Source organism: Oncorhynchus clarkii, chromosome 5, assembly GCF_045791955.1.
Source record: "Oncorhynchus clarkii lewisi isolate Uvic-CL-2024 chromosome 5, UVic_Ocla_1.0, whole genome shotgun sequence".
Taxonomy (NCBI): Eukaryota; Metazoa; Chordata; class Actinopteri; order Salmoniformes; family Salmonidae; genus Oncorhynchus; species Oncorhynchus clarkii.
The window spans coordinates 67,103,151-67,128,116 of NC_092151.1; the positions used below are offsets into that span (position 1 = coordinate 67,103,151).

General features: G+C 41.6%; 1 protein-coding gene and 1 pseudogene across 2 annotated transcripts; one reads left to right on the forward strand and one right to left on the reverse strand.

Annotated features, from left to right (window-relative positions):
- The first annotated feature begins 2,189 nt into the window (after positions 1 to 2,189).
- Positions 2,190 to 7,703, forward strand: LOC139409742 (deoxynucleotidyltransferase terminal-interacting protein 2-like; annotated as a pseudogene).
- Positions 7,704 to 8,646: 943 nt separating this feature from the next.
- LOC139410180 (spermatogenesis associated 6) lies at positions 8,647 to 23,987 on the reverse strand. 2 transcript variants are annotated; one of them, XM_071155633.1, is made up of 14 exons: positions 23,812 to 23,987; positions 23,364 to 23,514; positions 22,833 to 22,970; positions 22,666 to 22,714; positions 22,544 to 22,585; positions 21,292 to 21,416; positions 21,001 to 21,087; positions 14,180 to 14,464; positions 13,154 to 13,265; positions 12,979 to 13,019; positions 12,177 to 12,343; positions 10,470 to 10,563; positions 9,558 to 9,640; positions 8,647 to 9,303 (listed from the first exon to the last, which is right to left on the reverse strand). In XM_071155633.1, exons 2-14 carry the CDS (start codon positions 23,454 to 23,456, stop codon positions 9,147 to 9,149), a joined length of 1,473 nt encoding a protein of 490 aa, XP_071011734.1. In that variant the 5' UTR covers positions 23,457 to 23,514; positions 23,812 to 23,987; the 3' UTR covers positions 8,647 to 9,146. The 2 variants fall into 2 exon arrangements, with proteins under 2 accessions (XP_071011734.1, XP_071011735.1); XM_071155634.1 differs by having other exon boundaries at positions 23,364 to 23,511; positions 23,812 to 23,938.
- Positions 23,988 to 24,966: the final 979 nt, after the last annotated feature.

Sequence of the window (24,966 nt, forward strand, 5' to 3'; positions counted from 1 at the left end):
TCTTGGTTCCAACCGCCATGTCTTTGTGAGTCGCAGAGTAGGTGAACAGATCTCCGCATGTGTGGTTCCCACCGTGAAGCATGGAGGAGGTGTGATGGTGTGGGGGTGCTTTGCTGCTGACACTGATTTTAGAATTCAAGGCACACTTAACCAGATATGGCTACCACAGCATTCTGCAGCGATACGCCCATCCCATCTGGTTTGCGCTTAGTGGGACTATAATTTGGACAGGACAATGACCCAACACACCTCCAAGCCGTGTAAAGGCTATTTGACCAAGGAGAGTGTGAAGGTGCAACACTCCAGCAATCACCTGAATCCAATTGAGATGGTTTGGGATGAGTTGGACTGCAGAGTGAAGGAAAAGCAGCCAACAAGTGCTCAGCATATGTGGGAACTCCTTCAAGACTGTTGGAAAAGCATTCCTCGTGAAGCTGGTTGAAAATGCCAAGAGTGTGCAAAGCTGTCTTCAAGGCAAAAGGTGGCTACTTTAAAGAATCTAAAATATAATTTGATTTAACACTTGGTTACTACATGATTCTGAATTTGTTTCATCGTTATCAAATTTTGTCATGTGTTTAGCAGATGTTATTGCGGGTGTAGGAAAATGCTTGTTTCTAGCTCCAACAGTGCAGTTGTCACGTTCTGACCTCTATTTCCTTTGTTTTTGTATTTATTTAGTATGGTCAGGGCGTGAGTTGGGTGGGCAGTCTATGTTCGTTTTTCTATGTTTTGGGTCAGTTCTATGTTTTCGGCCTAGTATGGTTCTCAATCAGAGGCAGGTGTCATTAGTTGTCTCTGATTGAGAATCATACTTAGGTAGCCTGGGTTTCACTGTTTGTTTGTGGGTGATTGTTCCTGTCACTGTGTGTGTGTTGTCACAGGATAGGCTGTATAGGTTTTCACGTTCCGTTTGTTGTTTTGTAGAGTTAAGTTATTTCATGTATCGTTCAGTTTCCATTAATTAAAGAACATGAGTAACCACCACGCTGCGCTTTGGTCCGCTTCTTCTCCTCCTATAGACGAACACCGTTACAGCAGTAATATCTATCAATTTCACAACACACACAAATCGAAGTAAAGGAATGGAATTAAGAATATATAAATATTTGGAAAATCAATGTCAGAGCGGCATAGACTAAGGATAGAATGTACTGTACTGACCCCGCCTTCTGGATGATAGCGGGGTGAACAGGCAGTGGCTCGGGTGGTTGTTATCCTTGATGATCTTTTTGACCTTGTGACATCTGGTGCTGTAGGTGTCCTGGACGGCAGGTTGTTTGCCCCCGGTGATGTTGGGCCATCCGCACCACCCTCTGGAGAGCCCTGCAGTTGCGGGTGGTGCAGTTTTGCCATACCAGGCGGTGAGACAGGTCGACAGGATGCTCAATTGTGCATCTGTAGAAGTTTTAGGTGCCAAAACGTTGTTTTGTTCAGACTCGTGAGGTTGATGCGCTGTTGCACCTTCACCACACTCTGTGTGAGTGGACCATTTCAGATCGTCAGTGACGTGTACGCCGAGGTACTTGAAGCTTTTCACCTGCTCCACCGAGGTCCCGTCTGTGGATCGGGGCATGCTCCCTCTGCTGTTTCCTGAAGTCCATGATCAGCTCCTTTGTTTTGTTGTTGGGTGAGGGGTTATTTTCCTGGCATCACACTCCCAGGGCCCTCACCTCCCTGTAGGCTGTCTTGTCATTGTTGGTATTCAGGCCTACTACTGTTGTCTGCAAACTTGATGATTGAGTTGGCGGCCTGCCAGGAAGTCCAGGATCCAGTTGCACAGGGTGGGTTTCAGACCCAGGGTGTTGAATGCTGAGCTATAGTCAATGAACATCATTCTTAAATGGGTATGTATGCTTCTTGTCCAGATGGGACAGGGCAGTGTGTTGGCGATTGCATTGTCTGTGGATCTTTTGGGGTGGTAAGCAAATTGAAGTGGGTCTAGGGTGGCAGGTAAGGTGGAGGTGATATGATCCTCGACTAGTCTCTCAAAGCACTTCATGATGACAGAAGTGAGTGATACAAGGCGATAGTCGGTTAGTTCAGTTACCATTGCTTTCTTAGGCGCAGGGACAATGGTGGCCATCTTAAAGCATGTGCGGACAGAAGACTGGGATAGGGAGAGATTGAATACGTCTGTAAAGACTCCGGCCAGCTGGTCTGCGCGTGCTCTGAGGACGTGGCTGGGGATGGCGTATGGGACGGCAGCCTTGGGAGGATTAACACGCTTAAATGTCTTACTTACGTCAGCCACAGAGGAGAGCCCACAGTCCTTGGTAATAGGCTGTGTCGGCGGCACAGTTATTCTCAAAGCGGGTTAAGGTGGGATTTGTTTTGTCTGGATGGAAGACTTCTGTGTTCGACGTGGCTGGTTTTCCCTTTGTAGTCCGTGATTGTCTGTAAACCCTGCCACATACTTCTCGTGTCTGAGCCGTTGAATTACGACTCCTTTGTCTCTACTGACGTTTTGCCTGATTGATTGCCTTACGGGGGAAATAACTACACTGTTTTCGGCCATATTCTCAGTCACCTTTCCATAGTTAAATGCAATGGTTTGTGCTTTCAGTTTTGTGCGAATACTTCCATCTATCCATGGTTTCTGGTTAGAGTAGGTTTTAATAGTCACAGTGTGTACATCATCTCCTATATACTTCCTGATAAACTTGGTCACCGTATCAGTGTCTTCGTCAATGTTATTCTCGGAGGCTACCCGGAACATCTCAGTCCACGTGATCAAAACAATCTTGAAGTGTCGATTCTGATTGGTCAGACCAGCGTTGAATAGTCCTTTGCACGTGGACTTCTTGTTTGAGTTTCTGCCTTTAGGATGGGAGGAGCAAAATGGAGTTGTGATCCGATTTGCCGACGGAAGGGCAGGGAGGGCCTTGTAGGCATCCCGGAAGTTCTTCACTATTTTATAATAAGAACAACCCTGGATTGAGTGGGTGTCTAAACTTTTGACGGGTACTATTATGGATAGAAATGCCATGGCGGCCGTGGTGCAATTTTAAGGTAGCCCAAAAACCTGCCACAGACAATACATTTTCAAAGTATCCCAATTTGGTGGAAATACTGCGAAGATGGAAACCCAGACCGATAGTTTTGTCAAACTATTGCATTAGATAGAAAATATGCCTACTCTGGTTTTGGCACGTGCACTCTAGTTAACAGCTCACGGGTAAATTGTGCATGTAGGCTCATATACATGTTGAGCTTATGGATATTATTTTTTTTATTTGTCAAACTGCAGTCAAGCATCGATTGTGTCACCAGAATAAGAACCTCAATATTTATTGGAAATCAGCATCAACCTGATCACCAGGCACTTTCACCACCCTGTGAAGTTCATAATTTATTTAGTCTGTAGTCTAATAAACTGCATGCTTTCCGGTGTGGTAGTGAGCGGCCCACACAACATATTGCTTGACTCTCAAGTCTACTTTGATAGGATTCTTCTTATATCAATATTTGGGCATAAAAGCACTTTCACTGCCATTTCTCTCATAATTAATTTTACCAACACAAAGATCCCACCATTTCAAACATTGTTGGCATTTTATCAAATTGTACTGACACTTTTTATATATATATGGTAGGACTATAAAACTTCTTATGGAACGCTACCGTCCCACCTGGCCAACATTCGGTGACATTGCAGAGCGCCAAATTCAAAATACAGAAATACTCATAATAATCATTCATAAAATATCCAAGTGTTATACATCGGCTTAAAGATGAACTTTTTGTTAATCCAGCCGCTGTGTCAGATTTCAAAAAGGCTTTATGGCGAAAGCATACCATGCGATTATCTGAGGACAGCGCCCCGCTTACAAAAGCATACAAACATTTTCCAGCCAAATAGAGGAGTCACAAAAGTCAGAAATAGCGATAAAATGAATCACTTACCTTTGATGATCTTCATATGGTTGCACTAACAAGACTCCCTGTTACACAATAAATGTTTGTTTTGTTCGATCAAGTCCCTCTGTCCCAAAAACTCAGTTTTGTTGGTGCGTTTTGTTCAGTAATCCACTGGCTCCAGGGTGGTCAAAACATGCAGACGAATACATCCTAATAGTACCAGTAAAGTTTGTCGAAACATGTAAAACACAACTACACCCTACTGTTTTCAACAGATTCATCATGCCAGAGATTGCTTTGCTTATATAAAGTGTTTTGTCTCATAGTTCTGAAGTACTGGGATTGACATTTTGCCACAGGCCACTCCAGCGTCCACTCAGAGAACCAGGAGGATGGCTGATTAAAGGGAGACTGCAACCCAGTCTGAGGTGACCAGTGACTCCAAGCACGATGTTCCCTCTGAGGCCCAGAGTTCCATCGTGAAGAGGAAGACCAGGGCGTCCAAACGTCACACTGGCTTTGCTAACCAGGTAGACTCCACACATGAAGCTGATGAGTCTGAGTCCTGCTGTTCGGTTGTATCAGATATGGAGGTTATACCCAACAAACAGCCAGCTCACAGGGGCCGAAGGATAGCCACAGGCGGGGCGCAGCCTGACGCAATAAAGGAAGAGAATGTGTCTGAGATAGACTCTTGTTCCTCCTCAGTGTCTGGCTACAGAGGACCAAACATTCGCGGAGCTCCCAGGACTCTGAGGAAGACTGTTCTCAAAGACTGCCAAACAGGACCATAATAATTATTGCATCTCAGTGGTGTCTTGAGTCCAAGGTTCTTGACTTCCAGACCAGCATGACCAGGAGCACAAGGACTACTTCAAAGTATCATACTGAGGACACTGAATTTTTAGATCCCGAGTCTTGTCTCTGCTCAGACGTCCACGGTGAGTAGAGCTACCAGAAGCAGCATGGGTTGGTTTGTTGATGCTATCCCCATGCATTTAGCGGAAACCACCGATGGCTCCAAGTCCCCTCTACTTCACAGGAGAAGCAGAGGTGTGGTTAAAGCAGTTCCCTGTGACCTCCAGACTAGTGACTCAGGGCTTTGAGTCTGGGCCAAGTATGTCTCCCAGGAGGTCCACTCGCAGGTGGCCTGTTCCTAAACGGACATGCACCACTGTAATGGACACTGAGTCTGACCAGACTGATGTGTATATCCCTCTGCTTAGCTCGGTGAGAGGCAGGGGCACCCCCTGTAGTAGTCGCACTGGATCCAACCGCAGTTCCAGGGCAGCTCCACTTACCCGGCTAACAGCCAAGGCCCTGGATATACTAGTTGAGAAATCCCTATGCTAGTCAGATAAGGTGAGGTTATCTGAGTTTGCAGAGGATAGTGTCAGAGGACCATCAATTAGAGGATGCAATCAACGCTGATCCATACTGCTTCGTGATAGAAGTGGGTGAAGAAAAGATAATCCTTGAGGATCAGGATGTAGTGATTGATGAGCCAGAGCCCATCCAAGTTCCAAAATCTGCTCTGGAGCAAACTGGGAGTGTGACAGTCTCTCATGATGCAGAGGTCACTAGTGTTCAACAGGAGTCCGTTGAGACAACCGTCCGTGAAGAGCCAGAGAAGAATACCTCTGAGGCGGATGTCCCTGCTCAGCAAAACATCCTAAAAGATGAGAAGGTGATCCCAGCAGAGTCTGAAGTCAGAGTAGCAGTCTGTGAGAGTGCTGATGCAGAGATGGCTGAGGCCCTCTGTGAGCCTGCAGTGGAATCAGAAGACCAGCAGAGGGAGCTGTCCACTGAGGATGCAGCAGATTCGGACGCCCCAGTGATAATAGAACAGGAGTCGATAACACCAGCTGATGCGCAAGTCTCTCTCGATCATACAGTAAAAGTAATGGCTGTGAAAATGCAATGTCCCCTGTTATAGTGGTGTCTGAGGAAAAGGCCATAGATGTAAACCCCCACACAGGTCCTCCATCGGAGGTAGACAGCCAGGAATGAAAGGCAGTGCCTAGTGAGGAGACTATGGATGTGAGCAGCACAATAGTAACTGAGAATGAAAGGGCTGATCAAGATGAAGCCCCTCACACCACAGAGCCCATTTTGGTGACCTCTATCCAGAACCTGAAGGTCAGTGTATCTGACGCTGACAAGCTAGAGGAAAAGGAGGGGGACACTGCTGGTGACACGGAGGCCATTGAAGAGCAAGATCAGGAAGAATGTGTTGATCAGGAGCGAGACTATGATAAATATGCACAAGTCCTCTTCACAAGCAGAAATCCACAATTGTAAGTATCTGTTTTTTTTTGTTGTTGTTCATGATCATGTCATCTGTGCATTTAAAAATGGCTATAAGTTGACAGGGTTACACTGCCATTTTTAGTCTGAATGGATAGCAGGATTTTGTTTTTTTCAAATCTCAAGCAATGGAGCTATTTACTCAAATATTGAATTGCAATGCCAAGCACGTATAAAGACTTTTCACATTCATTTTCATTAACATATCAAGAGCGAACCAGTTGGAGACTAGACAATGCTTCCTCTCCCGGGTAATTATTTGAGACAATCTGTTATAGGAAAGAGTTGTCCAGCCGCATTGACCCGGGCCTGAGATTGAAGGAGCTTGGGGGATTATACATCAATTTTGATGGCAGCAAATCAAAGACTGTCTCTAACTCCCTGAAAAAACTAAAGGAACAGAAGAGCCAAGATGAGGTAAATAACTTTCATTGATTTTGTTTTGAAGGTGATATATGGCATAGAATTGGTAATGAATTGTGCAGTTATGCAAGGCTGGGTAATTCAATAATGAGAGGAAGTTTTTCATGAATTTCAACCCTTTGACTGCCACGGATTTCTGCGTTTTTCAGATTTTCTGCTTCTACATTGTGATTTGTTTTTTTCTGTTGGCAGTTGATGAAGAAAAGTGTTATTGGCCCAGAGCTTGAGAATAAAGATGCTGTGCCTCCATACAGGGAGTCCAAACAGGCTGTGAAACTGAAGCGCAAAGTGAATACAAGTCCATGTAACCTTGTTTATTAATTTAGAAAAGGAAGTAGTGTGATACAAGGAGAAGTTATATTTTTACTACATTTAGCAAGCAGGCATGTTTCCTCCTTGGCTTGCCATGCTCAGGAGAGCGACTTGACAACTGGAGCCAGGTGGTTTAATATGCGGGCTCCTGAAATGACGAGTAATTAAAGGGCGACCTCAAAGCACTGAAAATGCGTGGAGCAGTGGACCCCAAGTGGTTTTACAAGAAGAACGATAGAGATGGATTCCCCAAGTATTTCCAGGTCAGTAATCATCTAACCCTCAACTGTGCTTGATTTTCCCAGTGCTCCATATGTTGTGTTCAATGCTATGGGGGGAAAACATTGAGCAACTATTCTTCACTACTCTTAGCTAGAATTACTGTAAGGATTTACAATGTACTTTTTATTTTGGAACTATTTGAACCTTTTTGTGCTTGAATGTCTTTGTCCCACGTTGCTACAGTAGTAGAAAGCCCTGTGGACTTCTATCATTCTCGTGTCCTGAAGAAAGACCGGAAGAGAACCATGGTGGTGGAGTTGCTTGCTGATGCAGAGTTCAGACAGTAAGTTTTATTTGATCTTTGTCATGTACAGTATTAGTTCATATGTCTGAAACTATGTTTTTGGCATAGTGTATGGAAATGCATAACAATTGACAATAAATATTTGATATGAACTACTTGAAGGGCTTATACTTTCCCTTTTAACCTCAACAGAAACGAGAAGAAATACCAACAGATCATGGCAGAAAAAGCAGCCATTGGTGCTGGCAAGAAGAATAATAAGTTCAGAAAGTGAGTGACTGAATTGAGACCATTATATGTTAATGCCTGAATGAAACCTGTTAAACACACAGTACCATTTTTAAAGTGTCTGAGTGTCGATGCATCTGTTAAATGTTTTATTAACATGAACTATGTATCAACAGATTTTATGACTTTGTAATTCAAAGGTTTTTTATCTTTATCACATTTTTGGGAAACAATAAAGTACCTTACTGTGATTGTTTAATTTTTTGTATCATTTTAATTGAAAACAAATCTCTTCATAGCAATTTCTCAAGCAATAATTGTCAGACTACTCCCAGACAATCCTAAGTGGGGAGGGGGAAAATTGAAAACTAGCTGTTATTGGCAGAGGTTTGGAACTATCAACTATTTTACTGCCTGGCAGGCCAAAACGGGCTGAAATGTATTTTCAAACAGCACGCACTAAGGGCATTATCACAATTTAATTCCAAATGCATAGTGTGGATATATACTCAACAAAATAAACATGGAATAATTTCATAGATTTTTAATGAGTTAAATTAATAAGGCCCTAATCTATGGATTTCACATAACTGGGAATCCTTTAGCCACAGACACAAATGGGCCTCAGGATCTCGTCACTGTATTTTTGTGCATCCAAATTGCCATCAGCTTGTGCCTGCCCATACCATAATACCACTGCTACCATGGGCACTCTTCAATGTTGACGTCAGCCGGACGTATTCTCTAAAATGACATTGGAGACGACTTACGGTAGAGAAATTAACATTCTCTGGCAGCAGCTCTGGTGGACATTCCTGTAGTCAGCATGCCAATTGCACGCTCCCTCAACTTGAGACATCTGTGGCATTGTTGTGACAACTCCATTATAGTGGCCTTTTGTCCCCAGTGTAATGATCATGCTGTTTAGTCAGCTGCTGGATGGCTTATCTTGGCAAAGGAGAAATGCTTAACATTTGAAAGAAACAAGCTTTTTGTGCATATGGAACATTTCAGGGATCTTTAATTTCAGCTCATGAATCATGGGACCAACACGTTTCATATATTGAACAAAAATGCAACATGTTTGACTGCACTGGGCCTTTTTACATTAATGGCCATAAACAATAGAAATCAAGATTTCATGCATAGCCACCATTGCTATACTTGTTAGGAGTTAATGAATTAACATCTGCTCAACCAGTTTCTACCCAGAGAATGAGTACACCAAATCCACAAGATGGATAGGAAAGACATTTTGAAGAAGTACAGTCATTAAATCAGTTTAGATAAACATTCTTAGTACAAAAATATGGACAATTGTAAATAGTGCACACATGTAACCCTATAAATGAGCTAAAATCAGTGTAACCAGGGCACATATGACAAAGCTTTGGTTATGGTATAGCAAGGGTCAGTGTTCCTTCATCTTAGCAATCAAGTGTCATAATTGGAACCCAGCCAGGTGTCTGAAGCAATAATAGTGTAGGTCTCAGGTGGTGCTCAAGGCCCTCCTGTACATGTTCTTGTAGATGAGTCCCAGACTGTCCTCAAACACAGCCCTGTGGGGTTTCCCTGTGTAGCAGGCAACCTGCCTGCTCCAGAATGTCCCATTGTCCAGGTGGACAGATGTCTCTCCAGGAGTGTCCCTGCAGCGGGAGGACATCAGAAAAGGCCTCAGGTTAAGAACATTTATGCTACAGTACAGGTCATTAATGCACATCGTTCTAATTATTGTTTGAAGATAACGAACGTACAAATAATACTGGATTAATTGCTACATAAATATATATTGTTAAAACAGCGGAAAGATGGTCTGTGGGAAAACTTTCTGGTTATTATGATGATGAAGATATCAGTGATTAGGTGTTTCAAAGTATTATGACAGGCCTAGAGTGTGTACCTGTCTTGGAAAGCCTGGCTGTCACATAAAGAGTCTTCACAGGAGAGCGGAGGCCCCCGCTTAGCCGAACACCCATCCTCGTCCTGAAAATATACAAATATTTTGTTTGTTACAATTATTGAGCATTACTGAAAAAATGTACTAATTATGCACTCCAAGTGTGTGACGTGACATTAGCGAATCAATTAATTGCACAAACCCCAAAAATATAGCACTGTTTACTATAATTCAAAATATCCTATTTAAAGTCAAGCTCTTTTAGTTGTTTGATTTCATTCTCTTAAGTAAATCCCCCTCAGTGTTTCCTTTTCATTATGTGTGGATTAAGCATCTCTTCGTCTTGAAGCTCTGCTTCAGTCATGTAGCTGTTGGCACCATGCTGAGGCGCCTTGGTACCTTCTCTATTTTTGTGCTGGAGAAGATGAGCCCTTAACAGAAGCTTACTGCCTGAAGATCTCCCACCCACAGAACCCCGTCTCCCTTTTATTTCAGAGCCGCTTTCAGACAGCTTTAGGGTAATTAAACAGATTTCCCTTTGGTTTCGCCATCAGGATATTTCAAACAGCAAAGGGTGGGAAGTGATACGTCTTATTAACAACACCTGCCAACTCGACAGCTTTTCCCATTTGAGGTAAACCGAGCCGAACAGGTATTTCAAGGCTTTAAATTTAAATGAAAATGGGGAACAAAAATGTAGAGGTGAGAGGAAGTTCAGCTCACCAAATGAGTAAAATCAAAGTGTGCCTAGACAAAGATGTAGTGCAAAACTAATGTTCCATAACATGCATATTAATCTTCATAACCAACAGAAGTGTTCCAAGCTCCATATTATAAATGCGTCTTAGGCATTGATCTGTCAATATCAGTAGGGGCCTATGCTTTGTCTATCCTAAAAGGTCATACATTACTCACAAAGTGTAGTTTCCTGTCAGTAGAATGGGTGTGGAGAATCTTCTGGACTCGACTGTGGATCTCCTTAGACGGACTGGACTCACTACTATGGAACCTAGAATAATGACATTACAGTCACATCCCCTTCACACAACAAAGTATGTAACATTATGGTAAGCAGGAAACCAAATCAAAATGTATCTACAATATTTAACGGGAAAAAAAGAACGTAATCTATGTATTCTGAACAGCACTCCTTTTCTCCACTAGTCTGTGCTGTATGCCAAGTCCTGGGATACAAATATCAGGGGATATAAAAACAGGCATAAAACATGTAGACAAAAGACATACCGCAATAAAAAAAAAGCTCAAATGTACCCATTGTAGCATGTAGGTAACTACTCTATATTATTGAGGCTTTGAATGTTTCACATTTCTTTGAATTCAACTCTTCTAAAAGAGTGTGATTGGATTCTGTGTTCCGATCCTAAACAGTGGTATGTCAACAGTTAGAATACTGTCTATTAGTCTAGGGACAGACTTATTTTTTTAGCACAACATAAAAGTATTGCTGTCCGTAACTGGAAAAGGGGCAATATAAAATAAGAGGCTTACAAAAGACAAAACCTTCTAAGTTCTGTATTACTTCCAATTCACATCTGATTGGTAAGGGAGACTTGCCATTTGGTGCTGCTTTTATCTTTAAACAGCTAAATGTAGTCGCTGCTTCAGACAGATGGTCATAAAGGACAAACCATCACAACATAAATAGACTGAGGGTGGAGGGCAAAGTTGATGTAAGGATCTATCATTTGCTTTTCCATCAAAGACTTCCACAAGACGTGCTCCTTCTCCCGTTGTCAGAATCTACAAAACCCAGCTTAATCTCCAGCACTGTGACTTCTGTCGCGTTTTCAATTGAGGGAAGCATCATTCATTTCCTACAATTTACTTTCCAGTTTAAAATTGCCTATTGATTTTAATGTTTACTTATGAACTGAAAAAAGGGAGGTGGCGTAACAAACAACCAAACATTTGTTGGTTTAGCTCGCAGCTGTTCAGATCAATGACAGGGTCTCTCAGAATTTATTAAAGTGTGCGTCAGGTCAAATGCATTCGGTCTTGCTGAAACACAATCAATACCATTTTCCCTTGTTTGCTCAGGGATCCTTTTTTTCTTTTAAGTAATGAACAAACATGACAAGACATCAGATCCTGTCATTTGAGAGAGGGGGATATTCATCTTGGCTGTCGAGTGTTATCAAAATAAAGATTACAAGTACAAAGTCTGTTGTATCTGGCCAGGTTCTCATGAGGTCCAAATTGTCAATACCATATAATTGGAAATATGGGAGAGGTAGTTTCTCCCGCAAACCTTTCAACATCTTTTGAGCAAACACAAATAGCTTAGCTCCGAGCATGACAAGGTCTAGTCAAATTCTTCCCCTTTTTACTCATCTGGGAGAAAAACCATAGAGATTAAGCTAAAGAAGATACCCAATGACACACAGCTTCAAATCTTGTCATTGGTGATCTGCACAAACTACTCGGGGGACGGAAGAGACAAAACACCAAGTCATTAGCAGGGACTTTAATTATGCTCCTTATTATCTAACTTTATCTCAGGAGGACGATTGTATGGGAAACTAAAATAGCAAAAACCCCACAGGAGGCCAGGACAGAAAAAAAACATGTTGAACTGTGTTCCAGTAGCGGGTGTGTTGTTACCGCTCTCTGAGGGAGGAGCGGCTGAGCAGGGGACTCCTTGGGCCACACACTGGGGTAGAGGACTGGGCAGCCAGGGCTGACCGGGCCATCCTGACTGTGGTTCTGGAACAGTCCTGTCTGGAAGACTTCCCTGGTGATTTCTGAGTCTTCAGACAGGCAGTGCCTACCTGGAGAAAGACAAGAAAACCTATGATCAGCACTGTTGAACACACTGCATTATCTCTCCTAAAAAGCCCAGTGCAGTCAAACACGTGATTTTTATGTGTTTTATACACATTTCCACACTACGAGGTTGGAATAATACTGTGAAATTGTGAAAATTATGATAATACTTCTTTTAGTGTAAGCTCTTTGAAAAGATTTCCTGAAATTTCAGCCTTTTTAGGTCAGCCTGTTGACATCACCATGGCGGTAAATTAGTTAATAGACCAAGAAGTGCGTTCCAAACCACCCTGCCAATAACAGCTAGTTTCCCCCTCCCCACTCAGACCACTCCCAGAAAAGTCCTTGCAAAATTCTTATTTGAGAAATTGCTCTTTGCTAAGAAGCTATTTTTGTTTCTTTTTGACCATTTTAATTTAAAAACAATCCCAGTAAGGTACTTAATTGTTACCCAGAAATGATTTGATATTGAGATAAAAACAGCTGCATTGGACCTTTAATAACATGAAGACATGCAGTATTTGAAATACTATTTATTTCCATTCCTTTCAAGCACAAAATAATTAATGTAATGTTTATTATTCACGTAATATTGTCTTTCATGTTATATATATATATATATATATATATATAGACTTACTTTAACAGGCTTTGGTCTATAGCTGCCAAGGAGAGAGACATCTAAGGAGAAAATAAGAACAACAGTACTGTACCATACAGTGCAAAAGTTGTAATCTAGAAGTTAGTCAGGTATATCAAAAAAGACAATGTATTTACATCCACCAGCACAGATACTGCTACACATAATTACTCACCTCCTAATGGGTCTAGAGCAAAGCTGGTGGACCTGCTGTGGGGAAGGCTTATTTTAGAGGCGAGACAAGATGAAGGAGTCTCAATCATGGAGACACTCCGAGTACTGGTGACCTGTAGCATATAAAAGACAAAACAATCAGCTAAAGTCAGTCATTATTAGAGTAATAATAGAGGTGCTAACCAAGCAGCATGTAATGACACGTAGGGAGCTCATTTCTCCTGCTATATTTATCTTTCATTCCAGAGTTAATCACTCTATATAAAGACTAGAAAAAGGTTCAACCAAAGAGAGAAACTTTTTAGGCTGACCGACACCACTAACTCAACCTCTATTCAGCTGCTGATGTGTCAACTGAACCCCACACTCTTCAATTAAACATGAATATCATCACACGCACTGAGGAAATTAGCTATTTGCTTCCACATACAGTATGTGCGCAATGCAGGCTTTAAACACACATTGATAATGCATTCAGTGCGGGGCTCTGCTACTTCAATAGGTAACTACTTGTTAATCAAGGTCTGACTCTTAATTACCTAGGTTAATTGTAGCCCCGGGATTTCCTCTGTAAAACGCTCTCTTTTTAAAGGCTGCATTGCTGGAAAATGCCACACTGATATCACAGCTAAATCCCAATCTTAACTTTAATGACATGACAGCTTTGATATTTACACCTCAGGAACTGTATGTTATTTAAATTAACAATCAAACAGAAACAGGAGGAGCCAGTGAAAGGCCTTCCAGTTGTTCTCAAGCCATGCCCAGGGGCTTGGAATCTATTGGCTTTGATCATAGCAATAACCTCCCTATGAAAAGATATCCATATCCTTCAAACCTGGTACATTTACAATGTTTGCAGCAAACAAGGGCAAACTATTTATACTTACAGAGATCCTTAAAGAAAGAGAGTGAAATAAGTGCTGATGGAATAGCCTAACTGAGAAGTAAGATAATAGGACATTGAAAACTGGGCTATATATCTACACACAAACACAGTCAGAGAGCACGAGACGTAAACACCAACCACAAAGGGGATCTGGGCCTCTGTTTCCTTCTTGAACTTGTAGGGCCCAAGTTGGAGGTAGCTGAGTCTCTGCCTGGCTTCCTCAGACAGTTGGCACATCCTGCGGTGGGTGTAGGGAGAGAGAGCACGAGCCTGGGAGGCCACAGTGGGCTGCTCATAACCACTGGATGGACCAATCAGACTCAGATCCTTCCCTTTCAGCGTCTGTCTAGGGCTCCCAACAGCCCCTCTGACTGGTCTACGCCTTGCTGGGGACTGTTTGGCTGGGGATGGTCTACAACACGGCTGCAAAGGGAGAGGCAACAGGTTGGAGTCCACAAGAATCATGTGACCACAACTGCAACTAGGCTGTATACTGCAATTGCACAAATAAGCTACTTCTTGATATTTCAAATATTGTGGTTGATTGATTTGTTTGTTGATAAAACACAGTTCATTCAGAAAGTTCAGATCCCTTCACTTTTTCCACTTTGTTGCGTTACAGCCTTATTCTAAAATGTATAAAAATTCCCTTTTTTATCCTCAATCTACACACAACACCCCATAATTACAAATCAAAAACAGGTTTGTAGACATTTTTGTTAATGTATTACAAATTAAAAAAACAGATAACTTATTTACATAAGTATTCTTATCCTTTGCTATGAGACTCAAAATTGAGCTCAGGTGCTTCCTGTTTCCATTGATCATCATTGAGATGTTTCTACAAACTTGAATGGAGTCCACCTGTGGCAAATTCAATTGATTGGACATGATTTGGAAAGGAACACACCTGTCTATAAGGTCCCACAGTTGACAGTGCATGTCAGAGCAAAAGCCAAGCCATGAGGTCGAAGGAATTGTCCATAGAGCTCCGAGACAGGATTGTGTCGAGACACCGATCTAACCTTCTGCAGCATTGAAGGTTCCCAAGAACACAGTTGCCTCCATCATTCTTAAATATAAGAAGTATGGAACCATCAACACTATTCCTAGAGCTGAGCAATTGGGGGAGAAGGGCCTTGGTCAGGGAGGTGACCAAGAACCCAATGGTCACTCTTGACAGACATCTAGAGTTCTTCTGTGGAGATGGGAGAACCTTCCAGAAGGACAAACATCTCTGTAGCACTCCACCAATCAGGCCTTTATTGTAGTGGCCAGACAGAAGCTGCTCCTCAGTAAAAGGCACAGCAGCCCGCCTGGAGTTTGCCAAAAGGCACCTCTAAGACTCTCAGACCATGAGAAACAAGATTCTCTGGTCTGATGAAACCAAGATTGAAGTCTTTAGCCTGAATACCAAGCGTCACATCTGGAGGAAACCGGGCACCACTCATCACCTGGCCAATACCATACCTACGGTGAAGCATGGTGGTGGCAACATCATGCTGTGGGGATGTTATTCAGCAGCAGGGACTGGGAGACTAGTCAGGATGGAGGGAAAGCTGAAGCGAACAAAGTACAGAGAGATCCTTGATGAAAAGCACTCTGGAACAGGTTAGGACCTCAGACTGGGGCGAAGGTTCACCTTCCAACAGGACAAAGACCCTAAGCACAGAGCAAAGACAATGTCGGAGTGGCTTCGGGATAAGTCTCTGAATGTACTTGAGTGAACCAGCCAGAGCCCGGACTTGAACCCGATCTAATATATTTTGAGAGACCTGAAAATAGCTGTACAGCGACGCTTCCCATCCAACCTGGCCACCTAATCATCCCCAGACTCCAATTGGCTCAATCATACCCCCTACTCTCCCTTGTAACTATTCCACAGGTTGTTGCTGTAAATGAGAATGTGTTCTCAGTCAACTTACCTGGTAAAAAATAAAGGGTTAATAATAAGTGGTTTCATCACAGTAGCACATTCAGAGATCAATTTATAGCCATTAATCTAAAATAATTAATAGATTTGAAACAAAACACTTTCCGCTTGTCATAGATCAATATGAGACGAAAGGCGAGTTCCTAACGAGTTCAGGAAGCCAAGCAAGAGCTCTGTGAGACGTTCACAGTGAAGGGGGCAGATGTTTTGATCAAGAAAGACCTTTAGAAAATATGCCCATTTTCTCTAACACTAAACAAATGTATTTTACAGTTATAAGGTGAAATCTTAGCCATTTTATCACTTGACTATGCTATATGTAGAAAGCTTGTCATTTCAAGCCTTATACAGTTTTGTTGAATAGGAAATACATAAAAGATTTCATATTTGTACTGCGTACTTGAGCCCGTGTCCTTAAAAGTGACCACCAATTTATAACTTGTTTTTTTAACCAGAAAAGTAAGATTTTAACCTTTGAGTATGCAGCATTACTAGTTATTGTTTATGGCCCTCTAATGATAAATAAGTACTTTTGGCGATTACGTAGATTACATTTAGTTACATTTAACTGGTTAACAACTGCAAACAGGCTAACAGGCCCTGTTCTAATAGGCTATTTGGACATCTGCACGACACCTTCAGCATTCAGATGCTTGTAAAATGTCTTTCGCAATGTCAAATCATAGGCTTTAGTAGTTGAGTGACCTCCAATGTAACTTGCTGGGTCAATGTTACCAAATGCCCTGTAGAAAATTGGATTTTAGCCTACCGGAGTGGACACAACTAACACCCAGCTGCTGATTGAAAACCCCAATCATTCAGATTTTATTTAGATTGTTCACCATAAGTAAATAGTTTTGGTAATTTTGCTTTAAAACAGTCAGTATATATATATATATATATATTTTTGGTCCTTTTTACATGAACAGAGTAATTTCATAAAGGTAAGCAATCATTTTTGTGAGCTGCGCATGGTCACATTCATTATCAGAGTGGGAGAAGCTCTCCTTAAAGTTCCAAACCATTCACTTTTGAGACGAGGTAAAAAAAAAAAAGGCTGCATTATATTGAATGCCATGCTACTTTCTAAAGATAATTACTGACACAGTACGAGCTCAAAACAATTTGAATCTGCAAAACGGACAAGTTAATCAGTAGGTGATGGTGATTTCAGATAAAGTGGGGGGACAAAAAGCATAAATTGCTATATTAGAAAAAAATATGTGATTCCCTCCATTAAAACTATGCAACGTAAATAACACCTCTGTGCTTGGATATCACCTTGGTTGCAAAATGTCTTCAATGATTCTAATGGTTGCTAACAACATAATTCTGAGAAGCAATATCTTAGTTTCTGTGGGCAATGCCCAGATAAATACGTAATTTTTTATGTTATTTGATGGCCAGCTTCAGACTAATAATATAATTACATGGTTGTATAATAAATATAATTTAAATGCTAATTGGGACATCCTGGCATATTAACACATTTTTAGGAAATGGAATAAATAAATCCTGGTTGAGATTTGGAGTGGAACAATAATGAAATGAAACTAAGTCGTTTTTTCCCCAATTATTTTCTCTCTTTTTTGGTTAAACACAAAAGGCCCATTTTCCACCATGAGTTGTGCTTGTCTGATATGATTAGTGGGCCTGGTGGTATTGGTAATGGGTGATAAAGCAGGGTGTCCTTGAAACAACAAAGCCTGAGCCACAAGTAGCGTATAAAACAAGAAACGAGACCCATTCAAACGGATGCAAATCATGTCGAGAAAACCCATTTAAAAAGAATGCCATGTCAAGTCCACACCATGAGACTTCACAAAGAGTGACATGCACACAAACACGGACAAAAAAAGAAGTGACAACAGTGGAAATAGACAAGACAGCTGTCTGAGAGACTAGATACAAGAGAGAGGGAGAAGAGAATTACTAAATTCTCCATTACAGGGCAAGACATTTTAAAGGGTTCCTATTGTAAAAGTGGAAAAGAGGAGCCTTAGTGCATTGCTCAACCTGCCAGGGTAATGAGAATCCTGAGTAACCATTAGCATCATATGAAGAAAGGCTAAAGGCAGCATCAATGATGCTTCTCCCTATCACTTTACTCTGATTCACATCTCCTTGGGGGTCACGACAGAATACCTACACCCATCCAAATTCAGCTATTTTGTCAATAATGGCCATTAAAATAAATGGCTCTGGTAACAGCACCTGGAGAACAGTCCTACATTTCACAACACTGACTTGATAGATAATACTCAAAGGCCTGAGGTTTGTAATTTGTTATTGGAACAATAAAAAAATCTATTTTTTGGTCTGATTCTGCAGGGGCTTTTAAGTTCTCAGGGAAAATGGATGACTACCTTGCTCTCGCTCTCCTGCAGTCTGTCTGCCAAATACCCCTTTAAAGTATAGCCATCAGAGCGGATTACACTAGAAAAATTGATAGCACCCGTTATGAAACACAAATCCTAAAAGGAGCTGCAAATCTTCAGTTTGAAAAGTAAATGGAAATATTATGCATCTGAGCACAACTTGCCCTTTAAATCCAACGGACACAGTGAGGAGAAGCCAGGTGAGAACAACGGATACGAACGCTGATTGACTGGCTGTTCCTCTAAACAAAGCACAAAGACACCAGAAACCGGGCCTGGATATCAATTCCACTGATCTGCTTCTCTATAATTAACTTCACAAGGAGAGGATACCTTAAAATGTGCTGCTAAACTACCGGGATGTCAGTAGCCACGGCAACAAAATAGGTATATGGTGGAAAGTGACTAGAATGATAGAAAAATAAATTCTGTAGAAATCCAGATATAATTAGTCAATGTCAAACTAGGGTGATTATTGAGCTCTTATATGTGCCACAATCAACCTCTGCCTTTAGCTGTTAAAGGTACCAATGTTGATATAGTAGCACTATACAGTATTAGGCTGTTTTTGTATTTCATCAAGGACATACAATCTGAATGATAACATATAAAGCAATTTACATATCATTTAACTGTCTACAAGACAAGAGTCTTGACGAGTGTAAGGATAATTGAAACATGTTTATACATGTTCAGCTCACAAAATGTGGAGCCTACCGTACAATACAATATAGGCTGTAAACCTAAACTGACTACACAAAATATGTTAGGTAGTACTCCCACTGTTAAGTAAGTCTATAGTGAATCAATTCTTGTGTACTTTTGAATCAATTCAAAAGTACACAAGAGCAAAGATAATGGGAAATACAGTGGGGCAAAAACGTATTTGGTACCTTTAACAGCCACCAATTGTGCAAGTTCTCCCACTTAAAAAGATGAGACCTGTAATTTTCATCACAGGTACACTTCAACTATGACAGACAAAATTAGAAAAAAATCCAGAAAATCACATTGCAGGATTTTTAATGAATTTATTTGCAAATTATGGGTGGAAAATAAGTATTTGGTCAATAACAAAAGTTTCTCAATACTTTGTTATATACCCTTTGTGGGCAATGACAGAGGTCAAACGTTTTCTGTAAGTCTTCACAAGGTTTTCACACACTGTTGCTGGTATTTTGGCCCATTCCTCCATGCAGATCTCCTCTAGAGCAGTGATGTTTAGGGGCTGTTGCTGGGCAACACTGACTTTCAACTCCCTCCAAAGATTTTCTATGGGGTTGAGATCTGGAGACTGGCTAGGCCACTCCAGGACCTTGAAATGCTTCTTACGAAGCCACTCATTCGTTGCCCGGGCGGAGTGTTTGGGATCATTGTCATGCTGAAAGACCCAGCCACGTTTCATCTTCAATGCCCTTGCTGATGGAAGGAGGTTTTCACTCAAAATCTCACGATACATGGCCCCATTCATTCTTTCCTTTACACGGATCAGTCATCCTGATCCCTTTGCAGAAAAACAGCCCCAAAGCATGATGTTTCCACCCCCATGCTTCACAGTAGGTATGGTGTTCTTTGGATGCAACTCAGCATTCTTTGTTCTCCAAACACGACGAGTTGAGTTTTTACCAAAAAGTTATATTTTGGTTTCATCTGACCATATGACATTCTCCCAATCTTCTTCTGGATCATCCAAATGCTCTCTAGCAAACTTCAGACGGGCCTGGACATGTACTGGCTTAAGCAGGGGGACACGTCTGGCACTGCAGGATTTGAGTCCCTGGCGGCGTAGTGTGTTACTGATGGTAGGCTTTGTTACTTTGGTCACAGCTCTCTGCAGGTCATTCACTAGGTCCCACCGTGTGGTTCTGGGATTTTTGCTTACCGTTCTTGTGATCATTTTGACCCCAAGGGGTGAGATCTTGTGTGAAGCCTCAGATCGAGGGAATTATCAGTGGTCTTGTAGGTCTTCCATTTCCTAAAAATTGCTCCCACAGTTGATTTCTTCAAACCAAGCTGCTTACCTATTGCAGATTCAGTCTTCCCAGCCTGGTGCAGGTCTACAATTTTGTTTCTGGTGTCCTTTGACAGCACTTTTGTCTTGGCCATAGTGGAGTTTGGAGTGTGACTGAGGTTGTGGACAGGTGTCTTTTATACTGATAACAAGTTCAAACAGGTGCCATTAATACAGGTAACGAGTGGAGAACAGAGGAGCCTCTTAAAGAAGAAGATACAGGTCTGTGAGAGCCAGAAATCTTGCTTGTTTGTAGGTGACCAAATACTTATTTTCCACCATAATTTGCAAATAAATTAATTACAAATCCTACAATGTGATTTTCTGGATTTTCTGTCTGTCATAGTTGAGGTGTACCTATGATGAAGATTACAGGCCTCTCTCATCTTTTTAAGTGGGAGAACTTGCACAATTGGTGGCTGACTAAATACTTTTTTTGCCCCACTGTATGCTATAAGACAGGATTTAAAACCAAATAACCATTTAGATCACTGTCTTGTCTGGAAATGAGAAACCCTCATCTCCTTCCTCTTAACTATGGCTGTCTGGGTATCATTCAAATCTCTCAGCTGAACAGAATTCATTGTGAACACGGAAACACTGGGTGTGATGAGGGCAGTAAGGAGAGGACACTTACAGGGGAGGCAGGCTGAGGCTGGCTATCTTTCCCATCACATTCCTCAATGACAGACATGGTTGCAAACTCCACTTTAGGAGAGATTCCCTGAGGGGACAGTAGAAAACAAAAGCCTTTAACAAGGAGCTGGAAACCCAACCAGAGAGTGACTTCAGATAACACATCGCTTGCAAGATCAATTTGCAAACACAAAATCTACAATCATTGCATTCAAGAAAACAAAATGAAAGAAAATTGGCTTTGGAGATGTTTAACATATGACAAAGCATGTGGAGGAGGTGGTGCACCCACAGGGAAACAGATAGATCTCCTCATCAGCATCTCTCTCTCAGGACCATCGGCTCTAGGTGTCAGCTTGGGGCCTGGATAGAGGAATTCTCTGGTCTTCTCTTCAATAGTGGCCAAAATATCCCCCTCTAAAACCACAGAGCAATATATAGCTTAAAGTAATACTCCACACAAAAAATATTAGTCCATTGTTGATATAGTCCCAAAATGTTTTGCATGTCAGCAAGCAAGTTTTAAAGATATAACTTTCAAAATACAGACGGTATGATGCAGTGTTTTGCATCATGATGCAGGCTGTATTTCCAAAGTTATATATCTTCAAAATTTGATTGCTGACATGAAAAACATTTTGGGACTATATCAACAATGGACTAATGAAAGAAATACAAAAAGATATGCTGAACAAAAATGTAAAGGCAACACACAACCATTTCAAAGATTTTGCTGAGTTACAGTTCATATAAGGAAATCAGTCAATTGAAATAAATTAATTAGGCCCTAATCTATGTATTCCACATGACTGGGCTGGGGCGCAACCATTGGTGGGCATAGACCCACCCACTGGGGAACCAGGCCCAGCCAATCAGAATGAGCATCCCGCCCCAACCCCTCAGACAATCCCGCAGGTGAACAAGACAGATGTGGAGGTCCTGGGCTGGTGTGGTTACACGTGGTCTACACCTGTGTAATGATCATGCTGTTTAATCAGTTTCTTGATATGCCACACCTGTCAGGTGGATGGATTATCTTGACAAAGGATAAAATGCTCACTAACAAAGATGTAAACACATTTGTGCACAAAATTGTAGAGAAATAAGATTTTGTGCATATGGAACATTTCTGGGATCTTTTATTTCAGCTCATGAAACCAGCACTTTACATGTTGCGTTTATACTTTTGTTTAGTGTAGTTTTTGGTATTTGTTTCATTAGTCCATTGTTCTATGTACTGTATAGCCATGCTAATTTACAACACAGAGTACACAGAGTATACCAAACATTAGGAACACATTTCTAATATTGAGTTGCCCTCAGAACAGCCTCAATTCGTCGGGCATGAACTCTACAAGGTGCCGGAAGCATTCCGCAGGTGGTCTTAATGTTTTGTTTACTCGGCGTAGGTAGTGTGAAAAAAACAAGTCAAGAGATGATTTGTAAACAGGTTACTTTTAGAAATAATGAAATGCATGTCCCTATCATGCTTAAAAACCATGATCTGTTAAGACATTTCATTTTTTTCTTCTGGAAAGTCATACCTGGAGGCACAAGCTGAATCAGTTCAAATGATGTTGTGTCAGCTATGGGAAGATAAGAGACATAAGATATTTTATGTTGTGAAATTATATCACAAAAAGGCTCAAAATGAGAAAATGACTACCTTCAAGGAGGTCCACAATGTGACCTGGGTCAGCAGCTCCTGTGAACGTCTTCCGATGGAGATAAAGAACATATGAAAGCAAGTTTGACGGTGACAACATGATTGTTTTGTGTTACTGTAAGCAATGTTGTGGGTCGGGGTATAGTATGTGTTTCTATCCTTCTTACCTTCACAAATACCATGTTCTCATGGAATAGAAGAGGGAAGGCAGGCGGCAGACAGAGAGTCTTCTTGAACTGTCCCATGACGCAGACACTCAGGTATATGTCTTCCTGATTGGGTAACACAACCCCTGGACAAGTAATCTGTAATCAAACAAATAAATTGTAGATCACTACTGGGCTAGATAGCAATTGCTTACTTTGTGCAACAAATTGCTACCGTAGCTCGTAGCTATTATTAGCTAACGTTAAAAGACAAATCCAACAATGGGCTGGCAAGCCTAACGTTATTGATCTAACTATTTTGCTTGGGAGTTCACTTTTGTGCACAGTGGGAGCAGTTGGCTGCAGTAGTTTTAGGCATTTGTGTGTGTATATTGATGGTTGGAAGATGGATAGCAAGCTAACGTTTGCTAGCGTAGATTATTGAGTGTGCGGTTTGGGTTAGCTTAGCTAGCTCATTTGCGAATATAGTATTAGCATTATGGATCAAGTAAAAACTTAGTGAGAGAAAATAACATATCAGGTTGTACTTACAGCTTGGATTTTAATTTGCACGGTGCATTTCAGAGCTTTCTGAGACATTTTAGAGGATGAGAGCTTCTTCTTCTGAGGTGTCAAACCACCCATTTTCAAACTTCGTTGTCATAGCTGCCAAACACTAACAGGGAGCGGAGAGATTCTTCTTCTTTGGGATTTAAAGGCGGTTAGCATACAATATGTTGCATTACTGCCATCAACGGGAGTATAATATACATCCATTATACTTTCTGATACAAAATGGGAAAAGAAAAAACTAAAATGAACAAAAAAATGTACAGTACCAGTCAAAAGTTTGGACACACCTACTCATTCAAGGGTTTTTCTTTATTTTTACTATTTTCTACACTGTAGAATAACAATGAAGACATCACAACTAGGAAATAACACATATGGAATCATGTCGTAACCAAAAAAGTATTAAACAAATATAGATTTGATTTACCCCAATTTCATGGTATCCAATTTGTAGTTACAGTCTTGTCTCATCACTGCAACTCCCGTACAGACTCAGGAGAGGCAAATGTCGAGAGCCAAGTGTCCTCCAAAACACAACCCAACCAAGCCGCACTGCTTCTTGACACAATGTCCACTAAGCCTGGATGCCTGCCGCACCAATGTGTCAGATGAAACACCAGACACCTGGCAACCATGTCAGCATGCACTGCACCCAGCCCACCACAGGAATCTCTAGTGTGTGATGGGACAAGGCAATCCCTGCCAGGCCAAACCCTCACGACGTTGGGCCAATTTTGCACTGCCCCATGGGTCTCCCGGTCACAGCAGGCTGCGACAGAGCCTGGACTTGAACCCAGAATATCTATTGGCACAGCTAGCACTGCGATGCAGTGCCTTACACCACTGCTCCACTCAGGAGGCAAATATATTCTATATTTGAGATTCTTCAAAGTAACCACTCTTTGACTTGACAGCTTTGCATACTCTTGGCATTCTCTCAACCAGCTTCACCTGAAATGCTTTTCAAACTGGCTCCTGAGTGGCGCAGTGGTTTAAGTCAGTGCATGAGGTGTCACTACAGTTCCTGGTTCAAATCTAGGCTAGATCACATCGGGAGTCCCAAAGGGCAGTGCACAATTGGCTCAGCGTTGCTGTGATAGGCTGTCATTGTAAATAAGAATTTGTTTTTAACTGACTTGCCTAACTAAATATTATTATTTTTTAAACAGTCTTGAAGGAGTTCCCACATATGCTGCTTTTCCTTCACTCTGCGGTCCAACTCATCCCAAACCATCTCAATGGGGTTGAGGAGGCCAGGTCATCTGATGCAGCACTCCACCACTCTTCTTCGTTGTCAACTAGCCCTTACACTGCATGGGGGTGTGTTGGGTCATTGTCCTTTTGAAAAACAAATTATAGTCCCACTAAGCGCAAACCAGAAAGGATGATGTGTCACTGAAGAATGCTGTGGTAGCCATGCTGGTTAAGTGTGCCTTGAATTTGAAATAAATCACAGACAGTGTCACCTACTCCTCCATTCTTCACGGTGGGAACCACACATGCAGAGATAATCTGTTCACCTACTCTGCGTCTCACAAAGACACGGCGGTTGGAACCAAAAATCTCAAATTTGGACTCATCA

Excerpts from the sequence above, each read along its gene's own strand:
- LOC139410180 (XM_071155633.1), bottom strand. The coding sequence starts at position 23,456 with ATGGGTGGTTTGACACCTCAGAAGAAGAAGCTCTCATCCTCTAAAATG. Across the intron at positions 22,715-22,832 it reads AGAACATGGTATTTGTGAAG|ACGTTCACAGGAGCTGCTGA; the intron begins GTAAGAAGGATA and ends CTCCATCGGAAG. Across the intron at positions 22,586-22,665 it reads CATTGTGGACCTCCTTGAAG|CTGACACAACATCATTTGAA; the intron begins GTAGTCATTTTC and ends ATCTTCCCATAG.